This window comes from Moschus berezovskii, chromosome 20 (assembly GCF_049115385.1).
Source record: "Moschus berezovskii isolate FMDL1 chromosome 20, NW_MosBer_1.0, whole genome shotgun sequence".
NCBI lineage: Eukaryota > Metazoa > Chordata > Mammalia > Artiodactyla > Moschidae > Moschus > Moschus berezovskii.
Window position 1 is genome coordinate 61,819,714 of NC_142479.1, and position 25,190 is coordinate 61,844,903.

At 50.6% G+C, this 25,190-nt stretch overlaps 1 protein-coding gene and 1 pseudogene across 1 annotated transcript; one reads left to right on the forward strand and one right to left on the reverse strand.

Moving 5' to 3' along the window:
• Positions 1-10,320: 10,320 nt before the first annotated feature.
• On the forward strand, positions 10,321-11,761 carry LOC129537941 (testis-expressed protein 19.2-like). Its single transcript, XM_055397830.2, has one exon. It carries the CDS (start codon positions 10,321-10,323, stop codon positions 11,347-11,349), a length of 1,029 nt encoding a protein of 342 aa, XP_055253805.1. The 3' UTR covers positions 11,350-11,761.
• A 3,676-nt stretch (positions 11,762-15,437) lies between these two features.
• On the reverse strand, positions 15,438-17,492 carry LOC148774770 (NADH dehydrogenase [ubiquinone] flavoprotein 3, mitochondrial pseudogene; annotated as a pseudogene).
• Between the last annotated feature and the right edge of the window lie 7,698 nt (positions 17,493-25,190).

Genomic DNA, 25,190 nt, shown 5'->3' on the forward strand with positions numbered 1-25,190 from the left:
GACTTTGTTTTTTTGGGCTCCAGAATCATTGCAGATGCTGATTGCAGCCATGAAATTAAAAGACGCTTGCACCTTGGAAGGAAAGTTATGACCAACCTTGATAGTATATTAAAAAGCAGAGACATTACTTTGCCAACCAAGGTCCGTCTAGTCAAGGCAATGGTTTTTCCCGTGGTCATGTATGGATGTGAGAGTTGGACTGTGAAGAAGGCTGATTGCCGAAGAACCGATGCTTTTGAACTGTGGTGTTGGAGAAGACTCTTGAGAGTCCCTTATACTGCAAGGAGATCCAACCAGTCCATTCTAAAGGAGATCAATCCTGGATGTTCATTGGAGGGACTGATGCTAAAGCTGAAACTCCAATACTTTGGCCACCTCATGCGACGAGTTGACTCACTGGAAAAGACTCTGATGCTGGGAAAGGTTGGGGGCGGAAGGAGAAGGGGATGACGGAGAATGAGATGGCTGGATGGCATCACCGACTCTGTGGACATGAGTTTGAGTGTACTCCGGGAGTTGGTGATGGACAGGGAGGCCTGGCGTGCTGTGATTCATGGGGTCGCGGAGAGTCGGACACGACTGAGCGACTGAACTGAACTGAACTGAACTGAACCTACTAACATATGCATACATACTTCCGCTCCCTTCTGGACTCCCCTCCTCATCTCCCCATCCCTCCCATTTAGGTCATCACAGAGCACTGAGCTGAGCTTCTGTGCTTTACAGCAGGTTCCCCTAGCTGTCTATTTTATACATGGTAGTGTGTAGATGTCAACCCTAATCTCCCAGTTCGTCCCACCCTTCCCTCCCCTCACTGTGTCCACATGTCCACTCTCTATGTGTGTGTCTCTATTCCTTGGAAATAGGTTCATCAGTAGCAAATCAAAACTGCAATGAGGTATCACCTCACACTGGTCAGAATGGCCATCATCAAAAAATCTACAAATAATAAATGCTGGAGAGGGCATGGAGAAAAGGGAAGCCTCCTGCACTATTGGTGGAAATGTAAACTGATAAGTCACTGTGAAGAATCGTATGGAGGTTCCTTTAAAAACTGGACATGGAACTACTCATATGACCTGTCCTTTTTTTTTAACCCTTGAGTTCCCCAGCCCAGGATAGGCCCTCAGCACGTACTGTCCCACGGGTGGGCAGGTGGGCTGTCAGTCCCAGCAGGAGGAGTCCCAGCGGGCTCTAGAATCCAGTCACACTATGTCACTGCAGCTGGACCTTCATGTGTGGTGAGACATGCCCAGCCCTCCATACAAACCAGCCAGACTCAGATTTGGGGCTGGAAAAAAGTGCAAGTGTTGGTCCTTTAGTCGTGTCCAACTCGTTGTGACCCCATGGACTGTAGCTCACCAGGTTCTGTCCATGAAATTTTCCAGGCAAAAATTCTGGAGTGGGTAGCTGTTCCCTTCTCCAGGGTATCTTCCCCACCCAGGGATTGAACCTGAGTCTCCTGCACTGCAGGGAGATTCTTTACCGTCCGAGCCACCAGGATTTACCAGAATGAGGTAAATGATTTTGCTGTATGATGCTAATAGGCCATGTCTTGTAGCAGGAACTTGGGCTGCAGAGTTTCCAGGAAAGGGGCGCCTCACAGTGGGGCCACCACGGGAGTTGACATTACGATCCCAAGATCCCAACTAGGAAGAGGATGTGTGCAGGAAAGGAATGACCGTTGGAGACTTGAGGCTCAACTTGCGCCTCTGGCCAGGAAGAGGCAGGGAATCTGTTTAATTCTTCATTTTCTTTTCTACTACTGCTTCTCACAGCAAATGCGCCTTTTGGGTCTTGTGGCCCCAACTGACTATAATTGGATGAATCCCTTCTCTTCTCAAGGGTTGTCAGGATGACCTTTAGAAAGATGGATGGTTTGTGCAGAGATGTCATTTTGGGAACTTCTGGGCAGTAGAACCCTCTTCATGTCTAACATTGATGGGAGATTTTTATCGTTTCAGATTTTTCTATCTTCAGCGCAAATTCCAAGAGATAGTGAGAGACAGGAAAGCCTGGCATGATGCAGTCCACAGGGTCTCAAAGAGTCAGACATGACTTAGTGACTGAACGACAAGATTGTTCTGTCAGGTGTGGGGCATGAGAAGGGCCAAAGCAAAAGGGAAAGGAGGTGTGTGCTCTGAGAGCCTAGTTTTACTCAGCCCCTTGGGAAGACGCTTGCGACAAGTTGTCCCAGAACTTGGAGCAGAGGGTGGCCTTGAGCCCCCACTTCTGACACATGTGAGTGTCCAGTTTGGTCCTGCAGAAGTCACCTCCTGAAAGTCAGGGCACTTCCCATATGTCCTGAGAGATAAGATCTTTCCAGAATTTCAGAGCTGGACAGGAATCAATGAGAGCATAGGATGGGTCAGCAGATGGCTAGACAATGTCCCCGAAGATGTCCACTAATCCTGGGACCTATGACTATATCACTACACACAGTGGAGGCTTTGCAGGTTTGTTTAAGTTAGGAGCCTTGAGATGGTATGGGGGGATAGCCTGGGACCGACTGCGTCACCAGCATCCTCACGAGACGAGGGATAGAAGTCAGAGTCAGAGAGACTGTGAGGATGGAAGCAGAGACCACAGGAGATGATGCTATACTGCTGGCCTGCAGACAGAGGAAGGGGCTACAAGCCAAGGGATGTGGCTCCTCTGGAAGCTGGAACAGGGAGGGAGGGGTTCTTCCTGGAAGCCTCCAGAAAGAGCCAGCCCTGGGTCCATTGCAGACACCAGACCTACAGACTCAAGAGGAGAAATTATGTGGCTTCAAGCTGCTGAGTGGTGTTGTTTTTGGTAGCCATTGCAAACTCACAGGATGAACCTGTTTCTCCCTGGATGGTTCTGAGGGGCTCTGGAGTAGGGGACATCGAGACACCTCATTTTCAAATCTCTCCCTGAGGTGGAGACAGCTGTGTCAAGGACAGTGTCAAGGGGATACATGCCTCCCAACAGTGCGTGACCAGGGCTGGTCTGGGCTGATGATCACTGATTGTGGGAACATGGGGAGGACGTGATGATCACTTGCTGGGGGGATGTTCACCCTGAATCTGGCTCTTCTTATGGTGACCACAACTACTGGAGCCTCTGATGCCTGGAAGTGACTGTGTCAATGCCGTAGCTGATGGATGTGTGCACAGCCGCACAGAGTCTGAATGGATGTGGTGGCTGTGGCTACTGTGGAACTTCAGACATAAGGGTTGACATGAAAGAACCTAAGGATGGTTCCAGAGGCTCTAGAGTCATCCCTCCAAGGGCTCTGGGCACTGGAAGGCCCCTGGGAAGGAGAACCCAGCCCTGTCATGGCCCTTTGGGGACAGTGCTCACCCTACTGTCTTGTCCATTCACAGAGTGCCAATCCCTCAATAGAGTCTGGAAGTGTGAGGGTTCTCAGTCCATGGCAGCCTGACAGGCAGGCACTGGAGGGTACCTAGGAGAGGCAGGCAGTGAAAAGATCCATGCTCAGGACTCCAACCAGAAGGGGCTGGTCTAGACCTTACCACCACCCTTGAAGCACTTCCAAGGGCTTTCAGTAGCTTCCAGAGGTACAGTCATAGCACATACTTATTCTAGAAAATTAGGCAAGTATGGAAATCAATGAAGAAAAGTCAATAACTCACAATATCACTCCCAGAGGTAATCACACTGATGTTGGTGTTTCCATTCTTTACATGCTCAAGGGGATTAGATCTGCTAGAGTGCCTGAAGAACTATGGACAGAGGTCTGTGACACTGTACAGGAGGCAGGGATCAAGACCACGCCCAAAGAAAAGAAATGCAAAAAGGCAAAATGGTTGTGTGAGGAGGCCTTACAGATAGCTGTGAACAGAAGAGAAGTGAAAGGCAAAGGAGAAAAGGAAAGATATACCCATTTGAATGGATATATCTTCACGACCCAGATAATCAGGATGGTGTGATCACTCACTTAGAGCCAGACATCCTGGAATGTGAAGTCAAGTGGGCCTTAGGAAGCATCACTATGAACAAAGCTAATGGAAGTGACAGAATTCCAGTTGAGCTATTTCAAATCCTAAAAGATGATGCTGTGAAAGTGCTCCAATCAATATGCCAGAAAATTTGGAAAACTCAACAGTGGCCACAGGACTGGAAAAGGTCAGTTTTTATTCCAATCCCAAAGAAAGGCAATGCCAAAGAATGCTCAAACTACCACACAATTGCACTCATCTCACACGCTAGTAAAGCCATGCTCAAAATTCTCCAAGCCAGGCTTCAACAGTACGTAAACTGTGAACTTCCAGATGTTCAAGTTGGATTTAGAAAAGGCAGAGGAACCAGAGATCAAACTGCCAACATCCGTTGGATCATTGAAAAAGCAAGAGAGTTCCAGAAAAACATCTACTCCTGCTTTATTGATTATGACAAAGCCTTTGACTGTGTGGACCACAATAAACTGTGGAAAATTCTGAAAAAGATGGGAATACCAGACCACCTGACCTGCCTCTTGAGAAATCTGTATGCAGGTCAGGAAGCAGTTAGAACTGGACATGGAACAACAGACTGGTTCCAAATCGGGAAAGGAGTACATCAAGGCTGTATATTGTCACCCTGCTTATTTAACTTGTATGCAGAGTACATCATGAGAAACACCGGGCTGGAGGAAGCACAAGCTGGAATCAAGATTGCCAGGGGAAATATCAATAACCTCAGATATGCAGATGACACCACCCTTATGGCAGAAAGGGAAGAACTAAAGAGCCTGTTGATGAAAGATGAGAGTGAAAAAGTTGGCTTAAAGTTCAACATTCAGAAAGCTAAGATCATGGCATCTGGTCCCAGCACTTCATGGCAAGTAGATGGGGAAACAGTGAGAGACTTTATTTTTTGGAGCTCCAAAATCACTGCAGATGGTGATTGCAGCCATGAAATTAAAAGACACTTACTCCTTGGAAGAAAAGTTATGACCAACCTAGATAGCAGAGACATTACTTTGTGCAGTCAAGGCTATGGATGTGAGAGTTGGATTATAAAGAAAGCTGAGTGCTGAAAAATTGATGCTTTTGAACTGTGGTGTTGGAGAAGATGCTTGAGAATCCCTTGGACTGCATGGAGATCCAAGCAGTCCATCCTAAAGAAAATCAGTCCTGAATATTCATTGGAAAGACTGATGCTGAAGCTGAATTCCAATACTCTGGCCACCTGATGCTAAGAACTGACTCATTTGAAAAGACCCTGATGCTGAGAAAGATTGAGGGCAGGAGGAGAAGGGAACAAAAGAGGATGAGATGGTTGGATGGCATCACCGACTCAATGCACATGAGTTTGAGTAAACTCTGGGAGTTGGAGATGGACAGGGAGGCGTGCTGCAGTCCATGGGGTCGCAGAGAGGCGGACACGACTGAGTGACTGAACTGAACTGAACGTGCTCAAAGACATGTGATACCCAACATGGGTGTGCACAGCACAGAGTCTCCCAGACTTGTGAGACTTACATGTGTAGATAGGCAAGAATCCACTTGCACACATCACATCTGACACTTGCACTGGTAGCCACAGATTTTTTCTTTTAAAAAATCAAAGCAATGCTATGTACATAATTTACAACCTGATATTTTCTTTTCACTGAACAGATGTTAATCACTTCACAGCATATCTTCTTTGAAGCTTGTTGTCTGTGACTGTTCATGATCCGTGGTGTGGCCATATCACAAGCATTCCTACTGATGGACACTGATCTTGTTTCCTGATTATCACTCCTCACGTTGTTCCAAAATGGACATCCAGTTTTGCAATTTTAAACTTATTCCTGTAAGCATCAGTGTCTTTGCTGACATCTTGTGGAAATGAGTTGTAGTCTTTCTGTAGTGCGGGATCATTTCCTTCTGTCTCTCTCGTGTCCATAATTGTCTTCACCCTCAGCCACTGCCTTTGGTTTCTGAAGAGACCTGAGAGGAGAATCCATGGGTTTGAAGCTCCCCAGGGTGTCATAAATTCTAGATCATTCCTCCTGTGGACTCTCTCGAGCATTCTGAAGGGTACATGGATGTTGGGAAGCCTGTGCCCACGTCTCCATGACACTGAGAATGAGTTGCCATCCCTCCCGCTTGGGAACTGCTCTGGAATCCGTGCCAGCCCCCAGTGTGTGAAGCTGCTGCAGGGCCTTTTTCCTGTTGTCCTGGCACCATGCTGACCCTTTGTTCTGGCCCCTCTTCTGATAATTGGGCATCCTGCGGGGGTGAGCGCTCAGCACAGGTCAGGGGTTGTTGGTGCCTGTCGAATAGATGTGTAAATGGATCAATGAAAAACTAATGACCAGATTCACAGGAAGAGAGATGACTGTCCTCTAATCCTCTATTCTGATCTAGAGTTGCCGGGACGGGGAGGGGACTGGGAAGATGGAGGGGCACTGCCCCCACTGGGTGTCTAAGTGCCTTTGCTCTCCCCTATGCGACACACACACACAGCCAGGAAGTCAGGTAGGTAGCCATCCCCACTTAGACCCAGGGTCCAGGAGCCAAGGCTGTCACCTTGAATGCTGGAGTCCATGAGAACTCATGGTTGAGGGTAGACCCCCTCCATTGTGAGCCCCAGCAGCAGATGGCAGAAAGGGCCTGGGTGCTTGAGAGGAAGTTCCAACAGGCCAGGGTTCAGAGGCCTGTGCTTGGACTCCTTGCTGTGGGGACATAGCCCCCCGGGCTTCAGCACCATTCATCTTCTGGAAAGGGCAGCTGGGATCAGGTAAGGGGTTGGGGGCACAGACTCTGCCATAAATATGTCCCAGGTGGAGTTGAAGCCTGACAACCATGGGCATTGAAAAGGGGATAGGAGAATGATTCCCCCGATGATTGTGTTTTGTGTTCTGAGTTTCTTCTCTATGTCAGAGACCTGAGTCAATGTTAGTGATCTACTCTGGGTGGCTGCTGCTGCTGCTAAGTCACTTCAGTCGTGTCCGACTCTGCAACCCCATAGATGGCAGCCCACCAGGCTCCCCCATCCCTGGGATTCTCCAGGCAAGAATACTGGAGTGGGTTGCCATTGCCTTCTCTGCTGGGTGGCTGACAAGGAGGAAAAGATAAAGGTGTGTAGAGAGGAGGACAGACTAGTGCTGGGGAGGTGATGGCTCACTGAGCTCAGCAGACAAGTGAAAACTCACCCTGAGGGTCATTGCTATTCATTAGTGTCCCAGGCTTAGAGGGGGTGTCCCTATAGGTCACAGTATGTTCCCAGCCTCCAAGTCCGCAGCTCTTCCAAACCACCTGAAGCAGCCACCTGTCCCTCACGGTCCCTGCCCAGCAGATGAGAGTCAGGGGCCCTAGACCTCCAGCCTCCAGCCACAGTTCACAGCATGGAGCTTTCCTTCCTTAAGTACATGGGAGACAAAGCAAGAGTCTGCACATGTACACATGTGTGTGTGTACATGTAGGTGATGTGTATATGTATAAAGATATAACTATCTGATAGTATATGTATGTATAGAAAATAATGTGTCATATATAATATATGCAGTATGTATGTATGTATAAAGTAATGTAATCAAGTGGATGACATCCATTACCTTGCCACTTCCTTGATTAGAAGCAACTCACATTTTCCCCTCCAATCAGGAGGAGGTCATGACTGCCCTAGGGGGTCACATCAGGGTGTCTGCCACATGCTATAATGTGGGATTTCTCAAGGTCCCAAGACAATTTTAACATGCAGCAGAATTGGGAAACAACTGATCCAAGGAATTTTATTGTCATCTAATTCCAGAGGTGGGTGGGTCTTCTGGCAGACCCAGGCATTGTGACCAGCAGCCTAGATGAAGACTCATTCACCTGGGGACACTCGTCAGACGTCCTTGGGGAGAAGATGCAGACGCAGCTGGATGTACTGGTTTGGAAGGAAGGACTAGATGACATGATTAATTTAGCAAATTATTTTAAAAGCCATTCTCAGATTTCCCCCATTATTCAACCAAAGCCTACCTATGAAACCTTTCATAAGCTGAAACAGCCTGGGATTTCAGAAATGGATATTAACATAGGACTTTGTGGCTCAGCTGGTAAAGAATCTGGCTGCAAGGTGGGAGACCTGGGTTCGATCCCTGGGTTGGGAAGATCCCCTGGAGAAGGGAAAGGCTACCCACTCCAGTATTCTGGCCTGGAGAATTCCATGGATTGTATAGTTCATGGGGTCGCAAAGAGCTGGACACCACTGAGTGATTTTCACTTTCACTTTTCATAAAAAAGAAGTGGCATCAAGAGAACTTTTGCAAAACGGGGGTTACCTGTATGTATTCTCTTGTATTATAATTTTTTTTTTTTACAAAAACAACTTACTTACATTTAAATTAAGATAAAAATTAAAGAAGCAAAGGAAATAAAAAAATGTGAAAGCGTTAATATGAAGATGCAAGAAACCAACAACGTGGTCTTGGAGAACTGAAGATGTTCTTTACAAAGACCAAGAAAATATTTTCTTGAAAACAGATGACTTTGAACAAAATGAAACAGTGAACCACAAAAGTGTAAAATGTGATTAAAATATATTTTCAAAAGAAGTGTTTGTTTAAAGAATACTTTATTTTAAAAGTGTTTAGCTCTGAGAAGAGCTAAAGAGACAGAAATGTGCTGTCGATTGAATAAATACACTCAACCTAAAGGTTGAAAGTTATGTTTTATTCTGCAGAAATTTTTAGGACTTAAGCCCAGGTGGTAGCATCTGAAACAACCGTGAGAGAACTGTTTGTTCCAAGGAGGCAGAGGTGGGGGAGTAGGTTCTGCAGAAGTTTTGCAACAAAGGACAGGTAGCCTGAATGTCAAAAGTTTTTTTGTAAATTAAAACCAGATAACCCAAATTCAGGAATTTAGCCTGTTTCTGTACATGGGAAGATGCAAATGTATGGGCTCCCTGAAATCACGCCTTTGTTATGCACTTCAGCCCTATGGGGCCAGTTTCCTCTGTTTTCACACCCTGAGCTTTCTTTCCTCAGGGCTCACTGGCAGGGAGTTGGCTACAGTCTAGATGGCAGCTATTCTTCTTCCTGAGTTCCCTCAGGGTTCACTGGCTCATATTGGAGGGCTGCAATCCACTGATGACGGGACATCCTTGTTTATTGATATGCCAGAAAATATTCCATTTCTCAGTGCTTAGAACATAAATAATTGGCAATCGGTTTCTGATATTCATTAAAAAAAAATTTTAACCAAGAGATACAAAGGAGGAATCCATTTCAACCACTGAAGGACAGGGCCCTTGACCAAGCAGGTCGCCCAGGACCCGGGACGGGACAATGACCATAAGGGAGACGCTCACCCGCACAATTTCAGAAACCTGTGGATTGAAAGAGTGATGGGGATAGTCTTCTCACCCTTCTAGGAGAGAATATCACAGACACAATCACCTTGGGGACAGGGTTAGGGGAGTAAGACTGCCCTCCCTGGGGGCTGCACAGACTCTTCTGGGATGGGGGTGGGGAGGGAGGATGACTCAGCAGTTTCATTTCCTGGTGGGCTGAGGCTCATGGGAAATAGGCAAATGAGCCCAGAGCACCATGGGGAATGGCCCTTTAAATGCTCAGGCTGGCTCGGATCCTTCCTTTCCCCTCAGGGTTACCCACAGGAGGGAGGCACCAGGAAGGGTGAGAGCCCTTTGGAGTAAGAAGTTGTCTGGGGCCTACAGGCTGGCAGAGTGTGGGGCTTGGAGGCTGAAAAGCCCCAGGTTCCAGTGTGGCCTCAGGCCAGACGGGCCAGCTCAGGTGCGGGTGGTTCTGTTATGCTCCATCTGGTTAAGTCAGGTTAACCATTTGGTTAGATTCTGATAAGTTCCCTCAGGTTCTGACAGATTCTCTCTGGTTGTCTCAGGGTAAGCCAGGTTCTGTCAGGTTCCCTTAGTTTCCCCCAGGTGAGGCTGGTGGGGTGTCAGGATCCCTGAGATGGGGGGTGAGGAGTTGGAGGGGTGAGAGGAGGCTGTGTGGTCCACAGGCCCCAGGTCAGCTAAACAGAGTAAAAGGGATGGGGCTGGGCCCAAAGCCTTCCTGTGCCCTGCTCCTCCCTGCACGGTACCTGCCCTAACCTCCCCTAAGGTTAGAGGGGGCCCTAACCTCACTGCTTTTCTTTGCAGCTCCCAGAGGACAGAACACTTGCATCAGCTGAAGTTAATTCCAGAGTTTCTTCCCTCCCAACCTCTATTTTGACCCAGTTCATCCACCCCCACCCCAAATTCTTCTCCTGGTGAGCCTCATCTTTCTCCTCTCTGTTCTCTTGCCGCTCCTCCCTGCCCCTTGCACCTTACTGTGCCCCCACCTGTGGGCCAGACCCCCTAAGATCACAGCCAATCCTGCTCCTGCTGTCTCTCTCTCAGGAGGCAGGCAGCTTGGCCATGTGCCCTCCAGTCAGCAAGCGGTATATGGCAGAGGGCCTGTCCTACCTCTACGTGTCCTGGATGTATCATCTTCAACATGGCAGCCAGCTAAGGCTCTGCTTCGCTTGCTTCAAGGTTGCCTTTCTGGACTTTAAACGGATGCTGGAGTCGGAAGACTGGGAAGATGAAGATTGGGACTCTGAGCTGATGGATGATTCTGAGGCGTGGTCTGAACAGGGGTCATCCCCGGGGATGGGGCCCAGCTCGGGGCAGGGCCAAGGGCAGCCTGCACAGGGCGGGGCTGTGGGCTGGGGGTCAGGCACCCTGGCGTCAGGCCTTGTAGAGTCAGAAGACATGGGCTTGCACAATCATACTGTGCCCACCGAGCTGCAGCCTCAGGATGCGGTACCTCTGGGCCTGGGTGCTGAAGATGCTGACTGGACCCAGGGCCTTCCCTGGAGACTTGAGGGACTCCCTACCTGCTCCCACTGGCCAAGTCCCCTTCCTCCATGGCGGGGGTTTTTCAAAGTGGACCTGCCCCTGGGGGAGCCCATGGTACTGGAGCTGGGCACCACCCAGAACATGGGCCCTGCTGAGACTAAGGCCTGGTTACTGGACCTGCAGGTCCTCTCCCTGGTGGGCTGCTGTGATGTCATCTACCTCCAGAAGATGAAGCCAAGAAGGGCCTGGAGGACCCCAGGCCAGTGTTGGAAACTGCTGCTGGAGCCTGAAGAGTGGTGGGTGGTGAGACTCCAAGATGCACCCCAGATGCAAGACCTGCACCACTGGAAGCTAAGCATTCTGGACTCCTCTTCTCTGGAGCAGAATGTAGAGCTGGTGTCTGCGGATTCAGCTCTGCTTAAGAGGGGACTCACCATCCTCTCTTATTCACCCTGGGCCAAGAGGGAGGCAGCGGAGGGGGACTCACCCTCTAGGCCACAATCCTCCAAACAAGGAGGGGATGCCGGCACCGGTGGGCCCAGAGAGCCTGGAGAGAACCTGGCTGCTGTGGGAGCCTCGGCCCTGGGAGAGCTGCCACGTTTCTAGCCCCTCAACCCAGGGTCCCAGAACTGAAGGACTGAGGTCCACGTGGTCACCATTGTCCTGGCCTCCCTGCAACGCCAGAGGCTGGGAAGGACTGACCTCTCCACAACAGCCCCGGTAGCCATTAACAATGAATGAGGACTTGGGCCTGGAGAGGAAGAATGGTGAGTGGCCCAGAGACTGAGCAACGGGGCCCACCGCAGCATCAGGAGAAAGGAACACAAATGCCTATAACTGGGAGGGAAGTTCTCTGTCAGATGTCATGGAGTTAGGAATCTGAGCTGTTTGGGATGTGCTGGGTGAATGGATGCTGTGCAATTGTGTGAAGAAGGGAACAGGGAATCAATCTGTGTAACAGCCCTACCCTGGGGAGGGATGTCTGAAGTGTAACTCACTCCCAGGAACATGGTGGTGGAGTCGGGACCACAGGGATATGTGCTTGTCTTTACTCAGTGGGCTCTGGGCTCCACAGGACCTGGTTATCAGCACTGAGGACTCTGCAGTGTGAGAAAGCTTGTTTCAAAGATTGCCTATTTTATGTGGTTTGGCTATTTAGTTTCTGTCTCTTTGTGTGTCATTTTAAACTAAATAAAGTCATAGAGTTTGCAATGAGGTGTTGTTCAGAGCTCTTCGCAGAAAATCTTTGTTGGTTCTCCTTGGCCTGTTCCTCTCAGGGACAAGTCAATGCTAGCAACCCCTACTTCATGAGTCACAGTTGTCCAGGATGGCTAAGGATCTATAGCTTCTAGATTAGCGATGGTTAGGAACCTGAGGGTGACCCTGTGTGGGAAAGATGGAAGCAAAGGAGTGTGTGTGTGCTCAGTTGTATCCGACTCTGCGACCCTATGGAGTGTAACCTGCCAGGCTCTTCGGTTCATGGGATTCTCCAGGCAAGAATACTTGAGTGGGTAGACATTCGCTTTCCCAGTTTCCAGGTGTACTTCCCGACCCAGGGATCGAATCCGGGTCTTCTGCTTTGATGGTGGATTCTTTACCATCCGAGCCACCAGGGAAGCCACAGAGTGTCCCTCAAAAATGTCTCTGCATCTGGCTGACCCTTCTCCAGCGTTTAGGGTTCCCAGCCACATCCCATGGCCACATAGACCAACTGGGTTTAACATATTCATTTCCCTGGAATGGTGCAATATTGTTTATTTTCTTTCATAAAATTTATGTGGGCAGCTAACAGCTGAAACCAGATATCTCAAAATGTCCATCTCCCCATCATGGCTGAAAGCCACCTATTCTTGCAAAGGGTTCTGGTTTCAGACCACCTGCCCTCCCAGTTCATGGGGAGCGTGCCCATCTCCCCATGTAAGAAGAGAGTGGCTGTGGGTTCACGCCCCTTGTCTCATGGGTGCCTGAGGCAGGCAGGGTCCTGCAGGCTGGGTGAGGGGTGGCAAGTGAGGGCGCGGAAGGGACTGGGTGCCTGTCACCACTGTCACTCAGAGTTGTTTGCCATCGATGGCTCCCTGCTCCCACCAGTGGCAGAAAGCTCAGTCTTGTCACTTCCAGCAAGAGTCAGGCTGTTACCTCTGCCACCAGCCCAGTGTGCCCCTGGATGTGGCCCTGTTGGTGCTCCCCGATCTGCTGCCTAGAGACTTGTGGGAGTCGGGGTGCCTTTGGAGTTTGGGTCACAGGCTGCCCTGCTGGAAAGTTCCCAAGGAGGGAAGGCAGCACCACACCTCAGCTCAGATTCTCTCTGCCTCCCCAATGCACAGGTGGTGGGGGAGGTACATCATCCATCCTGGCTTTCAGGACTCTGCGTGTGGCCCTGCCACCACCTGCAGGAACGGATGCTACCCTGTGACCCAGGCTGGGGTTCCCCTGGTTCCTGTGAGGCACAGAGCAGGGCCTGAGCTCTGTGACCTGGGCCCAGCTACCCCTCCCTACCAGGCCACCGAGGGGACTTAGGGTTCATGCTCTGGGGTGCATGGACTAAGGAAAGTCTCTGATCCTAAAGGCCTGAGTGATGCTGATCTGGATGAAACCTCCCACTCTGGCCCCACCTGAGAAATGCCCTGTGCCCCGCAGACACGGAATCCATCAGTCATAGACCTTCACTTAAATACACCAAACATGAAAGACATAAACCTGGGATGCTTCTGGTAGTCTTTCTTTTTTTTCTCTCACCACGCTGTAAAAATAGCATCTCCTTCAAAACACACATTCTAGGAGGCTAAGAGAAAATGCTGAGGATTAAACACTCTGGGCAAACCATAGCAATGCGGCCTCACCGACTGGCGGCGTGCCCTCGTAGAGACCGGGCTCGTCACTGTCTGTCATCTGAGTGGATGGTTGAAGCGTTCGATGAATAACACATTTTTCAGTTAAAAACCATTTCTAGGATTTATTTCAGTTTATTTGCTTGAAGTCAGAGAAAACCCAAACTTGTATGGAGAATGAGCTGGGAGGTTCAGACATTTGACACAGACACAGGCCACACTCACTCAACTTCCACTCCATGATGGTCCTGCCCGCAGGCTGGAGACTGTCCTGCACGGGAGAAACCACAGGACACACGTGGGCAGCCCTCGTCACCGCCACGGACCCCACTGCTGGACACGCGGGGGGATGCCATGAGGGGACATCCTGAAGGGAATCATGAGGGGACCCAGAGAGGAGGCACTACGAAGGGATAATCATGAGAGGATGCCACAAGGAGACACCAGGAGGGAAACGTCATCAGGAGATGTCATGAGAGGACACCATGAGGGCAGCCATGAAGGGAACATCATGAGGAGACGCCATGGGGGAAACCATTGGGTCCACCATGAGGGGAACAGGATCAGGGGACGCCATGAGGGGATAATTAGGAGAAGACACCGTGAGGAAAGAAACATCATCCGGGGAAGCCAGGAGGGAACATCCTGAGGAGATGCCATGAGGAGAATATCAAGGGGAACAGCCATGTGGGGAACTTGAGGGGAACCGTGAGAGGACTCTCAGAGGGGATATCAGGGGGTGTGCCACGAGGGGACATTGACAGGCACACAAAATGCCCCACAGAGGCAGCACAGCCACGCCTCCTATTTTACCTAATGGCTCAGCTCTCAGCTCCATGTGGGAAGAATATGCCACCCCTGGCTGAATGAAGACCTCACCTGGAAGCAGGAGCATGCAGATGACAAGGACCCTTCTCAGGTGCCCCTGATCCTGCTGTGCGTTGCACTTTTGTTTAAGGACCCATAAAGATAAGACTGAATCACACCCGTAAGTCTTTGGGTGGTGAAAGGCTTATGGACACTGGGGGCTTCCAGGAACCCTTGACCTGCCCCACTGGCCTGTAGCAGGCCCCTCAAGTTCCTGGGGATCCCAACAACACTGGGGAGCAGCCCTGGGGCGGCAGCATCCGCTCCCAGGCCTGGGACTCTGGTGCTGACTTACTGTTTGCCAGTGGCATCCCCTGGTGGTGACTTCAGGCTGCATGGACTGCTGTGTCCCCACCCCAAATCGCAGCCTTGAGAAAGGAACCCCAGGCCAATGCTGGCCTGGCTCTCATCAGAACCAAAACTAAGAGCCTGTCCTTTAAAACATCTGAGAACGCCCGACTCTGATCTCCTCTGGCCTCTATTTTCTGATCTTTGGAATCAGGATGTTGCATCCTCAGCGTCCTTTGTTCTCTCCTCGCAGAGCCCTGTCTGGTGGGTGGAAGGCATGTGGAAGCCATCCCCTAGTCCAGCTCTGTTGCCACACCAGTCCCACAGACCTGCTGTGAGTGTGCAGTTGTGTCACGTCTGTGAGTGCGGGTGTGCAGTGCCTAACTGTGCATGCATGTGCCCCTGGTGTTAGGTGGGTTCCCAGGGCCCTTGGAGCAGGCACCTTGGTTCCTAGATCCCTCCTGCCTCGGCCAGGTCTAGTGAATTAAAGTCAATAGAAGACTTGATTAATAACCATAGGACCTTGAGATGCAGAGGGCTGGACCCCAAAGGCAGGAACCACAAACTTAGAGGACTGAGAACCAGATGTTGGCCAAGGCCACTTTTGGGAAGGATTTTCTGCTTATCTGCATTTTCCAACGCTTCTAAAATGAACATAAACTACTGTGGAAAGAAAACTCACAGCTGTAACATTCTCACACAGTCTGTAGCCTATGTGCACAGTCTGGGTGAAGCAGAGACACAGAGAAGCATCAAGAAGGGCAAAGGGGCGACCCATCCAGCCTTCCCCTGCAGATGGAAAACCCAGGCCGTGCAGAAGCCTGTGAGCAGAGTGCGGGTGTGTGGGTGTTATGTCACTGTGCTGGGTTCGACAGCAAAGGGGTGGGGGGCGGTGTTAAGGAAATTAAAATAGAGGAAGCCTTGTTCAGGTTTCAGAAGCAGGAAAGCAGGCCTCTGACTGACTTCTGATCTTGCCCAGAGTATGTGTTGCTTGCAAACACACAAACTGTCCCCAGCAAGTCAAGTGGCACTTTGGATAAGAAAGGGAATGAGGCTTGGATTTTCTAGAGCCCCTGGAGTTCTGGGGTCCAGAAAATCTTGTGACTTCCAAGGTGAAACAAACAACATTGTAAAAGTTAAAGAAAAACCAGAGCTGGATTTTTGCACATCCACTGATGAAGATATTAGCTTGCAGCCTGGGATTATAAGCGGGAGCCTCCAAAACTGCAATTAAAGTCTCACCTGCGTGATGCGGACCTTTTCCCAGTTGGGACTCCATATGGCTGTTACTGAGGGACTTTCCAGCTCTGTTTAAGTCTGGATGTTGGTTGGCCCCAGGTGGTGATGTGTGTGCTGATAATTTTCTCTGTTGTTTCTATTGCTCTTCTTTAATGGCTGTATATTGAAATTAAGCCAAATCATCTTCTAGTAAATATTGAAATTGTTTATTGTGTGACAAGTGGTTTCTTTTGTTAATGAATCCTTCAAACCAAAAACAAAAGTCAAACTTTCAGCAAAATGATGAGTGGAGGGGGTACTCCGAGGTCACCCAGCCAGGTGTGATGTGGCACCATCCTTGAGGACTGTTTTACCTCTTTCAGTGACAATTGAGATTCTCTGCAATCTCAACAGACTGTGCTGGCAGCAGAGGTGCCCACGAACACTCCCTGTGATGCCGGGAGCAAGTGATCCTGTGGCAGGAGTGGTTTCCAAATCGGGTCCTGGAGCTCATCTTTGTACTAAGACTCCAGGAACAGTCATGCTTGTCTGGGGTTCATCCTGTGCCAGGCCACAGATGACATGTGTGTGCTTACCACAGGGCATCCAACCCTGAAACAGTGTGAGACCAGTGCCGAGAAACTTCAAAACAGCCCAGTTCATCCAGACTGGTGGGGCTCAGGGCCCTCAGAGCTGGGTGTGGCTCCTCAGCTGGACTCTAGCCTGGGTCAGGCCCCTTGAGAACCAGAGAAAGAGAAGGTGCCGTGTCAGAATCCAAGGCTCCGAATCCTCAGCCAAAGGACACTCTCATGTGGAGAAACCTCTGCAGCCTGTTCAGGGTCTGGCATTGACTGGGTCATACCCTGGGCATCTTGCTCTGGAAATGACACTCTCTGCCCTAACTTTCTGTTCACCACCAGATACATCCACGATTGAGCATCGTTTGCACTTTGGCCCAGTCTCTTCATTCTTTCTGGAGCTGTTAGCGATCGCCCTCTGCTCGTCCTGCTCTTGCCCAGTATCATATTGGACACTTTCTGATCTGGGGGTGGGGTGGGGTGGGGCGCTCATCTAGTATCATATCTTTTGGCCTTTGCATGCTGTTCATGGGGTCCTCATGGCAAGAATACTGGGAGGAGTTACCATTTCCTCCCCCAGTGGACCACGTTTTGTCAGAACCCTTCACTATGTCCTGTCTCTCTTGGGTGGCCCCATGTGGCATGACTCACAGCTTCACTGAGTTACACAAGCCCCTTCACCATGACAGGGCTGTGATCCATGAAGGGGCTAAGAAGGTGTATGTGCCATAATCATGACGCTGGAGATTCTTATGGGTGGTTGCCCAAACATCTCAGCAGAGGCAGTGGCTGGTGTGCGCTCATTTGGTGGACTTTGCTTCTTAGGATTTGGTGGCAATTCCTTTTCATTCTTTCCTGATTCTGCAGAAAGAGAAGTTGTAGGAGCAAGTCCTCGGAACACTTCAGCTTCTAGAAGCACAGTCTTCAGTACCCCGGCTCGTCTTTGACACAGTAGAAAGGAGGTCACCATACCGGTGACTCAGGAGTGGTCTGGGTTATCGGCCTGGTGGATGGAGGTCACACCCTAAACACAATCTCTTCATAGCCAAGCTTTTCGAACAGGCCGAGTAATGGGGCAGAGTGACATGCTGTCCCTGTGGTGGGATAGGGCCTGTCTGGGGAGAAGGAAACGTGCCTTGTGCCAGCCACCCCACGCCCGGCCCTTGGTTAAAGCCGCAAATTCTGCTTCGTTTTGGAAAGCAAGACTCTAGATGTTGGACTCTCAGGACATTTGGGCTAAAATGTACTCACATACTCAGACCCAGACGATGCAGGAATTCTCTGTCAATTTAAATGCCATTCTCTCAGTAATAGAAGTTTACAAGTCATTTGTATCAATGGCTTGGGGAAACAGGAGTTGTGGGTGGTATAAGATGTTTCCCCTTTTGCAACAGTCTTATAATTAGGAAAACCACTAAGAAAGATGCTATTAAACCATGTACGTGGTCTCCAATCTAAGCTGCAGGCCAATGAGAAAAGGAAGCACATTGTCCGGGTGTTAGGAAACCAAAACTAGGAGGGCCAGGAATGCGGTGCAGGAAGCACTAGAATCATCCACTAATTAAAGCCATTGCTGCCCCCCCTACCCCCAGGCTTGGCTTCCAAGCCACTGCTGGAGGAAACTGGAGAGACAGGGTGGAAACGGCAAAAAGGGGCCAGGCTAGTTGCTGCCCTGATTCTGGTCACTTGAGTTTGAAGGAGGAGGAGGAACTTGCTGATTTTGCAATAGGTTGCCAAGCTCCACATTTTTTCCCTGTGATCTTGACTTTCCAATGTGTCGTGATCCCAATGTATCACAGTGGGTCACAGTGGATTTTTTTAGACCCTCATCATAACGCCTCTCTGTCTCTGGAAACCCTTCCACACCTGTGCAGTTGGCGCCCTCTGCAGGATGGCTCGGCGACTTACAGGTTCATCATGCCCTCGCCCCTGGGGGACAGGTGTGCTTTCCAGGCTCCCCTAAGGAAACTGGTCAAAGGAATGTCTCAAAACCTGGCAGGGAAAGTGCATCAGATGTCAGGGTAGGTGAGTTGGAGGAGGAGAGAGAGATGAAGAAAGGCTGTGAGGTGATGGCCAAGGCAGGATGGTGGCAGCAGCCAGACTGATGAATTGCAGGAGACCTTTATTACGACCTCTTTTTCCTGGCCAGCAGGTGGGGGCCCATTCCTCTGGCTCTGGTTCCTTTTTGTGTGTCCTGAGGCTCTATTATCTTCCATCACTCCAACCACTGGAACTCAGAACTGAAATAGAAAGCCAAAACCCATTTTTCCACCATGAGGACAGGTTAACCTGAAGCCCCTCAAAGGAAACATGAATCAGAAGGTCAGAAGGCTTTAGCTCTAATGAAAGAAAAACATGAGTCCTTTGGGCATCTCTGGCCTTGATTTGCCAAGTGCTGTGCTGTAACCGGCCCTGACTGTGTGTCTTGCAGTGTGATAGAGAGAGCTCTTGCCACTGATCAGTCCTTGAAGCTGGGGACCCCTCTCCTCTGGGTTCCAGCCACAGAGGAAGTTTTTGCCCCTGGGAGGGCTGGCCACAGTGCCTCCCTGTGGAGCTGGATTGAACCCACCTGAAACAAATCTGTGGCCACCAGGTTTGTGAGGTGTGGGCCAGCACGTGGCATGGCTCCTGGACACCTCCCCTGGTGTGGTCCAGAGCAGCAGCAGCTGGTGAGCAGCACACAGCATCACAGCTGTCCAGACCTGCGGAACCAAAGCCACACGTGACCGGGTGCTCCGGATACACGCAGGCAGGAGACAGGGTCGTTCACACCAGGCACTGTCCTGAGATCTGATGTGTCCTGTGTGTTTATGAGTGGTGTACTGCCCTCTCCTCTTCAGCAGTGCTTAATTCTAAAATTAAATTCTAAAATTCTCCTGACAATTTTGAACCCCAAACCTGTCCTTGAGCTTTATTCATTGTCTGACACCAGGATAGCAGAGATTGCTCCCAGCCCCGTGGCTCCATGGCATGCACCCATGTGAGCACACGTGCACCCGTGTTTGTGAGAGCACCCGGCTCTGGGTCAAGCCGAGCCCGAGGGCAGTGGCCACCGTCATGGTGCAGGTGGGCTAACGGAAGTGCACGGTGAGCCCAGCAGGACAGCACCGGGTGCTTTGGGGCAGCCTCCTGTGGCATGAGGGGCTCGAGCCACACTGAGCTCCAAGGTCAAGTCGCTCTGCAGAATCTCAAAGCTGTCTAAGTGAAGATTAAACAAAAGGCAAAAACCAAAAAGATACATGCAAGTTGTATTGAAGTCTGTTTTGAGAAAAAGTAGATCTGGGTTGAAAGGAGACGTGGGGCAAAAGTGCCCCAGGGCGCTCCCTTTTCTCCGAGAACTGCCCTGCAACAGTGACAGTGCCACATGCAGCCAGGGCAGGCCCAAGAGTGATTCTGACGATGACAGTGTCACCAGGGGGAGGGGTTTCTGGCTGCCTGGACCCCTGAATGACCGTGTGGTACAGGCCCCGTGCACAGGCTCCCAGGTTAGGGAGAGGCTCCTGTTTCCACAGATCCCCCACTGCAGACCATAACCAGGAGCCCCCTCTTCCAGCAGACGGCACGAGGGGAGACCTGGTCAGGGGCATATGTTCACAGGGAATCACCCGCACCGGAGCCCCCTCACTGCGAGCAGACCCTCAGACCAGCCCCCAGCATGCTGACTCAGACCTGCCAACAAGGGGCCCAGTTCAGAACGGTATTCCAACCCCCCTCCGCCCAACATCAGCTGCCTAGAAGGGCTGTCCAGTTAGAGCCAGACATGAAACAACGGACTGGTTCCAAATTGGGAAAGGAGTATGTCAAGGCTGTATTTTGTCACCCTGCTTATTTAACTTACATGCAGAGTACATTGTGCAAAAGCTGGGCTGTTTGAAGCACAACCCAGAATCAAGATTGCTTGGAGAAATATCAATAGCCTCAGATATGCAGATGATACCACCCTTATGGCAGAAAGTGAACGGGAACTAAAGAGCCTCTTGATGAAAGGGAAAGAGGAGAGGGAAAACGCTGGCTTAAAACTTGACATTCAAAAGACTATGATCGTGGCATCCGGTGCCATCAGTTCAGTTCAGTCGCTCAGTTGTATCCGAAACTTTGCGACCCCATGGACTGCAGCATTCCAGGACTTCCTGTCCATCATCAACTCCCAGAGTTTACTCAGATTCATGTCCATTGAGTTGGTGATGCCATCCAACCATCTCATTCTCTGTCATCCCCTTCTCCTCCCGCCTTCAATTATTCCCAGCTTCAGGGTCATTTCAAATGGGTCAGCTCTTTGCATCAGGTGGCCAAAGTATTGGAGTTTCAGCTTCAACATCAGTCCTTCCAATGAATATTCAGGACTGATTTTCTTTAGGATGGACAAGTTGGATCTCCTTGCAGTCCAAGGGACTCTCAAGAGCCTTCTCCAACACCATAGTTCAAAAGCATTAATTCCTTGGCTGTCAGCTTTTTTACAGTCCAAATCTCACATCCACACATGACTACTGGTAAAACCATAGCCATGACTAGATGGACCTTTGTTGGCAAAGTCTCTGCTTTTTAATATGGTGTCTAGGCTCAGTGGTTAAAGCGTCTACCTGCAATGTGGGAGACCTGGGTTCGATCCCTGAGCCAGGAAGATCCCCTGGAGAAGGAAATGGCAACCCACTCCAGTATTCTTGCCTGGAGAATCCCATGGATGGAGGAGCCTGGTGGGCTACAGTCCATGGGGTCGCAAAGAGATGGACACAACTGAGTGACTTCACTTTCAGGATCGTCATAACTTTTCTTCCAAGCAGTAAACGTCTTTTAATTTCCACTCTGCGGTCACTATTCCCATCACTCATGGCAAATAGATGAGGAAACAATGGAAACACTGACAGACTTTATTTTCTTGGGCTCTAAAATTACTGCAGATGGTGACTGCAGCTGTGAAATTAAAAGACAATGGCTCCTTGAAAGAAAAGCTATGACCAACCTAGACAGCATATGAAAAAGCAAAGACATTACTTTGCCAACAAAGGTCCATCTAGTCAAAGCTATGGTTTTTCTAGCAGTCACGTATGGATGTGAGAGTTGGATCATAAAGAAAACTGAGCACTGAAGAACTGATGCTTTTGAACTGTGATGTTGGAGAAGACTCTTGAGAGTTCCTTGAACTGCAAGGATATCCAAACAGTCCATCCTAAAGGAAATTAGTCCTGAATATTTATTGGAAGGACTGATGCTGAAGTTGAAGCTCCAACACGTTGGCCCCTTGATGCGAAGAGTCAGTTCTTTGCTCAAAAAGATTGAAGGCAGGAGGAGACAGGGACAGTAGAGGATGAGATGGTTGGATGGCCTCACCGACTCGATGGAAATGAGTTTGAGCAAGCTCTGGGATTTGCTGATGGACAGGGAAGCCTGGCATGCTGCAGCCCATGGGGTCACAAAGAGTCAGACATGACTGAGTGTCTGAAATCATCCTGAGAAGGCCTGCCTGGGTGGTAGGGGCCTCCCCCAGTGAGCCTGGTCCCCGTCTGGGCTCACAGCCTGAACACCCAGCACCTGCATCCTTGAGCAGGTGCCCACATTTCCAGGTTCTTCTGATTTTAGGGGTGAGGCCACGGACAGCCTGTCAGACCAACACCATTTCCCAGAACAGCGGGCACAGTTCAGGGCGGCATGGTGAGCCCGGGGATCGGCAGGGAGAGGCTGTCTGGCTGACTCAGCTCTTCTGTGCAGATGCTGCTGAGGCTCAGCTCTACAAGGAAATGTGGACCAGTTGTAAACAGTGAGGAAGAAAGTCAACTCACCACACCCCACCCTGACAGGTCTTCTTGCCTGCCTTCCAGACATCTCAGCTTTCTGGCAGGATAGCCCTCACGGGCACACACAGCCAGGAGGCTGGGCTGCTCCGTGGGCTGGCCTTTCTGTCAAGGCCTCTGTCTAGTCCCAGGTCTGGCTTCTGAGACAGGATGACCTGCCACTCCCGACAAATGCCCTCCCACCCACTTCCCCTCCCCCCAGCAGAGTGCAAGCCGAGAATGCAGGAGTGATGAGGAATTCCAGGCCCAAGGCCATTTCATTGGTCCTGGTCCATGTGCTCCTTGTGTGTGTGTGAGTCGCTCAGGCATGTCCAACTCTTAGTGACCCCATGGACTGTCGTCCACCAGGCGTCTCTGCCCAGGGAGTTCTCCAGGCAAGAATACAGGAGTGGGTTGACATTCACTCCACCAGGGGTTCTTCCTGACCCAGGGATGGAAACTGAGTCTCCTACATTGCAGGCAGTTTCTTTACAGTCTGAGCCTCCAGGGAAATCCCATCTGCTCCTTTAGTAGCAAACAATCCCCACATTCTTTTAGCCTCTGAATTCTTTTTTGAACCCCTTATCAGCTGAGCCAGTGAAAATCCAATGGCAAAATGGAAACTGGGTGGCAGATACTCCATGTGCAAAAACGATGGAGTGAAGAAGTGTGGGGCCTCCATTCACACGCCACCAGTCAAGTCCTGAGATTTTGTGCCAAATGGCAACAAACCGGGTTTTGTGAACAGTTTGCATATTTGATGAAGCAGGTGGGACTCAAGACTTTTCCGAAAACCATACTCCCCTCCTTTATTTAGCAGTCTGCCTCCAAAAGCTTCCCAGGTGACTCAGAGGTCAAGAATCTGTCTACCCAGCAGGAGAGGCAAGTTTGGTCCCTGGGTGGGGAAGATCCCCTGGAGAAGGGAATGGCAACACACTCCAGTATGCTTGCCTGGGAAATCTCAGGGATGGAGAAGCCTGTTGGGCTACAGTCCATGGGATTGTCAAAGAGTTGGAGTCAACTTAGCAAATAAAACAGCAGCAGCCACCCCCAAAGTGGGGAGGGGCTGGATGGCCGGCTCTGTAAACATTTGTTCCTCCGCCCCAGGGACACCCATGGCTGTGGAGCAGCCTTCACGGAGAACCCACAGTGCTCAGAATGGCTGGCCTTCACCCCGCTGGAAGAGCAGGGGCCTCGTCAGAACAAAACACCCTTGTTTACTGACCCCTCGAAGAAGGAAACTGCATGCTATCTCCCTCCCTCACCTCCACCCCAGGGGGCCCAGCCTCAGTGTGGACAGTCTCCTGGGGTTCCCATGAAGCCTGAGAAGCTGCTTGGCTCTGCTCTCAGCCTGTGGACCTCCCCCTCAGGCTGACTCTGGCACATTCTAAAAGGTGGGGACCTGAACCCTCAGATGTGTGCTGACCAGCTGAGGCCCGGGCACCTGAACCTGTCCCCAGGGCACCTGCCATCAGCCTCCTGCTCTCAGCCCTCCTCGGGACCCCTTGTGGGAAAACACCCAATCTTAAATTTTGACCCTCAGTCACTCTCAGACCTGGTGGCCTCTGGCCTGTATATTCTAGCCCTGTGTCAGGACGCTCTGCCAGGAGGGGAGGTCAGAGTTCAAATGAGGATGCAGAGGAAGAAAGAACTGCCCCAGGGCTGGGGTGAGGAGTCGGAGGACAGGAGGGGCATCTTTGCTCCTGAAGCGTCCTGGAGCTGAGGGCCAATCTTCTCAGGCCAGGAAGGCGGGAAGACCCTTGAAAAGTCTGACCCCTACTCAAGGCTGAGTGAGCCTCTGAACAGGGTGGCATTGGGGGGAGTGTTTTGCGGGGGATGCAGTTGACTAAAGGAAACCACACAGTGAGGGAACTATGATGGAGTGAGAGAATCCGTCCCAAGAGACGGGAAAGCCCAGCTCGTGGGGCTGCTGGCCAGGAGTACAGGTGGACTTTCCTGGTGGCATTAGTGGTAAAGAACCCTCCTACCAGTGCAGGAAATGTTAGAGACCTGGGTTCAGTCCCTGGGTGAGCAAGATCCCCTGGAGGAGGGCACGGCAACCCACCCCAGTATTCTTGCCTGGAGAATCCCATGGCTACAGGCCATAGGGTTGCAGAGTCGGACACGTCTGAGACGACTTGGCACGCACGCACAGCTGGTGAAGGATACGTTTGGGCGAAGGTGATTCTACTGCTTGCTACAAAGAACAGATATATCTCAAGTTAAGGGTGACAGTGCTTTTCTTTGTGTGGGAAAACACAAGCCTCTGGGGTCATTGAAATTCTTCCTGAGTCACGCATCTAACCTTCTAAGGGGCTGCTTGTTCACAGTACACAGTGTCCGTTAACGTCTCTAATTCCGCTCTGAGCACAGAATTGCACTGTGGGTCAGTGGCTCAGAGGATCAACCTTTGCAGAGTGAGCAAGACACTCTTTGCTCCTCTTTTGTGTGCAGGGTCAATCCCACAAGGCTGCAACCCGCAGCTGAGTCACTCAGGGATGGCCCCTCGGCCTTGGTGACAATCTAGGAGTTCCTGGGAGCTCCACCTCTTCTCCAGATTGCCTTGGGGTGACCTTCCACCAAGGAAAGGCAGCATGGTGGTTCCAGGATCCCACAGCCTTCCCCTGGGAAAGGCCAGGGATGGGTTAGAAGGGGGAGAATTTGGCTTTCAAAGAACCCATGGTTTTGCACTTAGAGCCCGCGGGCATTTCAGCCTGGCCCCAGCCCTTCCAATCACAAACCTGGGACCTTGGGGACAGCCCGAGATAACCAAGGGTGGGGGTCATCCTACTCTCCCTTCTCCTCCCATCAACCCCTCTCTCTTTAATCTAATAAAAATTGTTGTTTATTCTTAAAGAACACAGTATTCTCTGATTACTTGAGCACAGGATTGTTGTAGA

Excerpts from the sequence above, each read along its gene's own strand:
- LOC129537941 (XM_055397830.2), top strand. The coding sequence starts at position 10,321 with ATGTGCCCTCCAGTCAGCAAGCGGTATATGGCAGAGGGCCTGTCCTAC.